The sequence below is a fragment of the Lygodium microphyllum genome, chromosome 11 (genome assembly GCF_053477565.2).
Source record: "Lygodium microphyllum isolate KBCC chromosome 11, Lygodium_microphyllum_v1.1.10, whole genome shotgun sequence".
In the NCBI taxonomy this organism is placed as follows: domain Eukaryota; kingdom Viridiplantae; phylum Streptophyta; class Polypodiopsida; order Schizaeales; family Lygodiaceae; genus Lygodium; species Lygodium microphyllum.
This window is the reverse complement of record NC_141145.1, coordinates 107,400,894-107,406,954: the sequence shown is the minus strand read 5'-3', so window position 1 is coordinate 107,406,954 and position 6,061 is coordinate 107,400,894. Positions and strand designations below refer to the sequence as shown.

The 6,061-nt window shown below is 36.1% G+C and overlaps 1 protein-coding gene across 3 annotated transcripts in view; it reads right to left on the bottom strand.

Annotated features, from left to right (window-relative positions):
- Positions 1–3,122: 3,122 nt before the first annotated feature.
- Positions 3,123–6,061, bottom strand: part of LOC148029205 (uncharacterized) — a 3,870-nt gene continuing 931 nt past the window's right edge. For all 3 annotated transcript variants that reach the window (XM_087687966.1, XM_087687965.1, XM_087687964.1), the window contains 4 exons: positions 5,815–5,966; positions 4,332–4,536; positions 4,126–4,165; positions 3,123–3,703 (listed from right to left, as the gene is read on the bottom strand). In XM_087687966.1, the coding sequence (XP_087544092.1) occupies positions 3,466–3,703; positions 4,126–4,165; positions 4,332–4,536; positions 5,815–5,966 (635 nt within the window). In that variant the 3' untranslated portion in view covers positions 3,123–3,465. The remainder of the gene's footprint in view (positions 3,704–4,125; positions 4,166–4,331; positions 4,537–5,814; positions 5,967–6,061) is intronic.

Genomic DNA, 6,061 nt, shown 5'->3' with positions numbered 1-6,061 from the left:
TCATTATTAATGTTGACCCTAATAAAGTGTATGATAAGATTAATTGGGATTTTGTCCTTTCAGTCTTAGCCAAGGTTGGTTTTGATGTTGCCTTTTACAAAGTTGTGAATGGATTGTTTTCCAATGCTTCAACTTGTGTTTGTATTAATGGATATTTCTAGAAGCCCTTCTAACTTAAATGCTCAGTAAGGCAAAGGATGTCTCCTTTCCCCACTTCTTTTTGCCTTGATCTCAAACCCCCTACTTCAAAATATGGATGTGCTAATTCAAAGTAGGTGCTTAAAGGTCTCCCTCTTCTAGATGGGTTGACTTTAAAGTGGGCAAATGTTCAATTATAACAATACCAACATCACTGCTAAAGAAGAAGCCAGTTTGGCAACCGTGTTCAAGATATTTGAGGCTTTTCATGAGATCTCTGGGTCTAAAGTATGGAAGGCTAAGACTAAGCTCCTAAAGCTTCATTTTCAGGAAGGGGATGACATGTTGGAGGAATACCACCTAATTAATATAGGTCTTGGCAGAGTATTTAGGTACCTTGGCTACCAGATGGGCATTGGTGTATCTGACAAGCAATGTTTGACTAGTTCTTTGAGAAAATTTGTGGTAAACTTATTTATTGGAATTATTTACCTCTTACATTTTTAGGAAGAGTTATTATAAGGCATCATGTGCTTGTCTATGGCAATTTTGTAGTCCCCCTTTTCAACTATTCTACAAGACTACACGGTGGTGAACTGAGAGGCTCTTTCTTTAGGAATTTGCTTGGTCAAAAGGAGAAAAGGAATCTTGCCATAGCATCAACTAGGACCAATTGATTGAGCATAGGAAAAATGGCAGCCTAAGGATCCCTAGGCTCGCCAACTATGCATCAACCTTTGTAATTAAGTGGCTATGTAATTTGGGGTCCCCTCAACAACCATTTATTTGTGGCCATCAATTCCCTATGTTGTCGCAATGTCTTTGATCCCTTTCTTTGCTATTTTTGCTTCTTTTCAAGGGCCATCCTTCTAAGATCGTGGATCAAACTGTCTGTAGTTACTAGTATGAAGGTACCTTAGTAAGACTGTATGTTGAACATCCCCCTTTGCTTGAAGCTCCCATAGTTGAAGTCTACAAATTCCATAATTGAAGCATGGTCAAAATTTATCTCTAAAGTAGAATGGAGAGTCGATTTTGGCAAATTTGACTCAAACCTAGCTCTATCTATTTCGTGTAACCATCTTTCGCTTTCAGATTATTCCGCATTTGTGTTCATGAATGCCAAACTGTCTAAAGCTTTGTTTGAGAAGAGAGTCACAAAATGGAAGGATATGGGGGATTTTGGTAAATTGGAATGGATCACGGTGGAGGAGATCACTCAAAAGTTCTATTTGACATCTCGTGAGAAGGAATGGGTCTTGCAAGTCCTCTCAACCATAAGAGATGATCGGCCATCTTCTCCCAATTTCGTTTCTAATTTTAGTCTAAAATCTTATAGGCTTAATGATATTCCTCTCCAAAGGTGAAAATGAAGAGACAAATGGTCCCTTCCCCATGGATGAGATTGGCACATGAGTTTTAGAAGAAGAAGGATGCTAATTGGTTTGAGGAGGCAATGAGGAAGGTTGTTAGAAAACTTTGATCTATTGTTGGAAAGTGGCAATGAAGAAAATGGCTACCAAAGATAGATTATGTAATTGGGACCACATTTCCTTTGATATGTCTGCTTTGCCAATGCAAAGAAAAATAGTCTACCATCTATTTTGGGATTGCAAATGTGTTAGGGTGATTTGGAATAAGGTATAGAGATGGTTGGCTATTGCTAGGTTTCATGATGTAATAACTTGGAAACAAGCACCTTTGGGTGTTAGAGCTAAGATGTCCCCACCTTTGTTCCATTTTGCATGTGATTAGGGGAGTGATCCTAGTAATGATCTAGGAGGCCAACAATCAAAACGTTTTTAAGGGTGTGGCTTGGGTTGTAATCAACTCTACAAATAGGTTCACATAAGGTGCTTAATCAATGTTTCAAGCTCTTGGCTCATCTTGGGAAAGATAGCTATGGCAAAGTTGTGTTGTTGAAATTGACTAATACTTCTATTTGAGGCAAACTACAATGTAAATATCACATGTTTACCTTACCTTGATACAAATGACCATATTATTAAAAGAAAAACACAATGGAGAAAGTTACATGAAACAATTATTGTTTGTTTAAAGGCCAAACATTGACTCTTTAAGGTATGTATCAATCATGCCTCATCATCTAACTACTTTCAAGTCAATTCAACAAAACTCTCCAACTGATCTTGCCTTAATAAGACTAGAATGTGTTATTCAAGCCAATGCTAAAGATTGTATGTGCATATGTGCCTTTGTGTGTAAAACACAAATACATTTTTCAATCACATGTTATGATTATTGTTTATTGTCATTTTTCATCTAATTTCATATTATTTCAAAGATACTAAGTTTTGAGTATTTAAATCAAATGTTATTTTGCCACTTCCTCAAAGAGACATTTATGTAGATGAACCTTGTAAATGTACCAGATAAGAGGATAAAGATGAACCTTGAAAATGTACCTAGATAAGAGGATAATGGCACCGAATGAACTACTTTGGTAGAGCAAAAGTACTACACATTGATGTTACAAAAGTTTATCTCACGATCAACCATGTGAAGAAAAGTCACATCTTACACACACATCCATAGCACACTTGTAGCCTTACAAGGCCATTTCCCAAAGGAATAACTTTATAAAGAACAAAAAAATGCCTAGATTTTGACACTAGCAATCACCATAAAGTCATTAAACCAAAGGGTTTCTAGGCCACGACATTTATATATACATTGATCACTTTAGAAATATATTTTGTTGAATTCACATGCATTAGTTATGAAACCTGCACTTTTAAATCATGAGCATTTATCCCAAGTAATGAACAATTAAGAGAACGTATGTTTATAAAAGACATACGAGTGATGATGAATTTTTGAGGCTAAAAGAACTTTACCCAACATATGAATTTGAATAATGTGATTTGTTTTAACTATTCCACATTTAAGATTCAATTTTTCAAAAAGAGAAGAACTCCAAGACATCAATTTTCAAAACAAAAAGGTTGCAATGACAACTAGGATGGCATTAATCGCCCTTTTGATTACATCTTTAAAATAACAACACTTATTTGAAAAAAAATGTAAATTTGCTACAACATATCTTGATTGTGAATATTGATGACACGTATGGCTAGCAATGTAGATATGCCAACTATTAATATTATATGTGTGGTTTCATAGACCATCTATCATGATCTTCAATGGAACTAATGGGGTCCACGTGGACGGAAAGTGTAAAAGGACATGAGGGGGATATGAGGGCATCTTTTCTTCTTTAAGTGTGTGCTCACAGTGAATTTTTGTGCCCACAAAAGGATGTACATTCATGTCCAATGAAAGTGATAGCAAGAACCTCTTGGTTTCTCAATGTCTCAAAAGGAGCAAAAACATGAAAAGGGCAGTCCACATGATAGCCTGGATATGCTTGCTTTTCAAAAGTGACGTGGCTCCATTCGGTGTAGTTGAAGATGTTGGGCTCCCTACTATGGGAGAAGAGCTCGAGAAGGGAGGAGATAGAGTAGTGTTAGATGTAGAATCTGTTGGAGGGCTAAGTGTAGTGTCTGTGGGGGGGCTATTGCCCGTAGAAGAAGAGGGAGAGGTGCTGGAATTGAAAAAATCAAAACATTACAAAAAAAGTAAAATTTTGTCAAATAATCACTCATAAATAATGAAAACACTTAGATATCATGAGTCATCAATGATTGTATTGTTGAGTTTAGAGAAAAACAAAGTTGATGGGCTCATCTAACCCTTGAAGAAACACAAGTAGCTACATGATTCAACTAAATGAGATACTTGGCTAACATTCAACATCATTGACATAATAAATAACTTAATTAATACATTCTTGTTTCACAAGAGAAGACATGCATAGATGCTCAATTATTACTATTGTAAGGATCCATCCATACTAAGTAAATTTATCTTGGACTTGTGGCACAACCCAAGCATAGCACCCCATGTTTAGGAAGAGACCAAATACAAGTTAAACATGCATAAAAGAATTATAGGGTAGTGTACTACCTAGAGCTTGTAGTTGAAGGGTAGACACATGTGCCACTACCTACAAAAAGAAAAGGAGAGATTTATAACAATGTTAAGATTTTTTCAAATATTACCAAGTAATGGATACTAATAAAAAGAATTGAATAAAATTGGACTTTGATAATGAATTTATAAAGCCCTTTAATCCATGAGACTACCCCATACAAAGAAAAATAGAAATATACTTGGGTTGGTGCTAGAGACAGTAGCAAGGCCATTGAAGTCGCAAGCTTGAGAGACACCATTTTGCTTGGAATAGTACACATCAAAGGCATAGGAGGCATGGTTGTAGATGGAGTTGGGGTTAGCACACGAACCACCCTTCTGCAAAGCTGAACAATCGACATTACCCCCTGAGGGTGCAGGTCCACATGCCCAATCAAGGGCAGCCTGGAATAGTGTTCATGAGGTTTAGTCTCGATGTACATCGAAAATCTTATTAGGGGATCACTATATGTAGATAACTTATATTAGAAGCATTTAAAGGCTACTTTAAATAGCATATGAATGGATTTCGCATAAGTGAAGAATACTTTTTCTATTCACTTGTGAATAGCTAATAACCCTTTTAAAATAGTAGCCTATATATACATAGTGTGCTTTTTTAAAATCTATCTTTTACTATTAAATGTGTGTATGTGTGTGTGTGGAGAGAGAGAGAGGATATCGTGTGTGTGTGTGTGTGTGTGTGTGTGTGTGTGTTGGGGGAGAGAGAGAGAGAGAGAGAGAGAGAGAGAGAGAGAGAGAGAGAGAGAGAGAGAGAGAGAATATCATGTGAACAAGCATTATGACACTCCAAAGAAAAAGAATGTGAGCAAGAATATAGATGAAGACCTTTACTTGTGAGAGTATTTGAAAACAAACACAAGTGCATTCATTTCGATACATAGCATGTATAGTAAATTGACAAATTTGCAAGCAAAAACCCACAAAGGAAACCTCAAAATGCTTGGCAAAACTCATATCTACCTTGCAAGAAACAAAATATTTTCATGTAAGTGATTAGAAATTAATTTACCTTACAAACAACCAAAATATTTTCATGTAAGTGCTTAAAAACTAAGCTCATGGCACACTAATGACATGCAATTCCTATGTCCTTCATTTTTGCTAGAAATGTTAAAAAGAGCCTGAGGTTTAGTGCCAAGTGAATTATTAAATTTAAAAACCATAGAAATATTGAAAAAATATTTTTCCCTTTAAAAATCTCGGTTGAGTTAGTTATTATATGACCGAAGGAAATACTTGCAAACGGTTAAGATTCAAAGGTTTTTGTATGGGCACCATAAAAATTGCATAAAATGTTTGCGCTATTCAAAAAACAAAAAAGAAATGGCGAGGTAAAATTTTGAGCATAGAGGTGCTAAATATCCTCAGAGCATGTAAATATCCAGCAAAACCTTCTATCAATAAGAATATATAGATATAGATATAGATGTAGAATATAGAATATAGATATACAAGATGTAGATGTAGATGTAGATAGAAGAAGGTAGAAAATACAAGATGAAAAAATAGAAGCAAGGGTTTAATATAAACGAAAATTTAAAAAAAATAAGCAAGTAGATAGAAGAGGAGATGAAAAAATACAAGCAAGGGTTTAATATAAATGAAAAATAATAAATAAGCAAGAAAATAGAAGAGGAGATGGTGGGTGTGAAGACTGGCCTGGAGTTTGGTGGGGTCTGCATTGGACTTGGCCACGCAATACGAGCCACTGCCAGCTTGCTGCAGATGGCGATGATGCTGATGATGCTGATGATGATGATGCACCACCTCCCTTATCTCTGTCCATGGCTGCAACGTTAGCACCCGTGCTCCTGCAACATCCACCCAGTCCTTTAATTGCTCAAGCCTTGTGCTAATCAAGCATGAATTGATCATCCAGTCCTTACAACCAGCATGATCCCGGCTC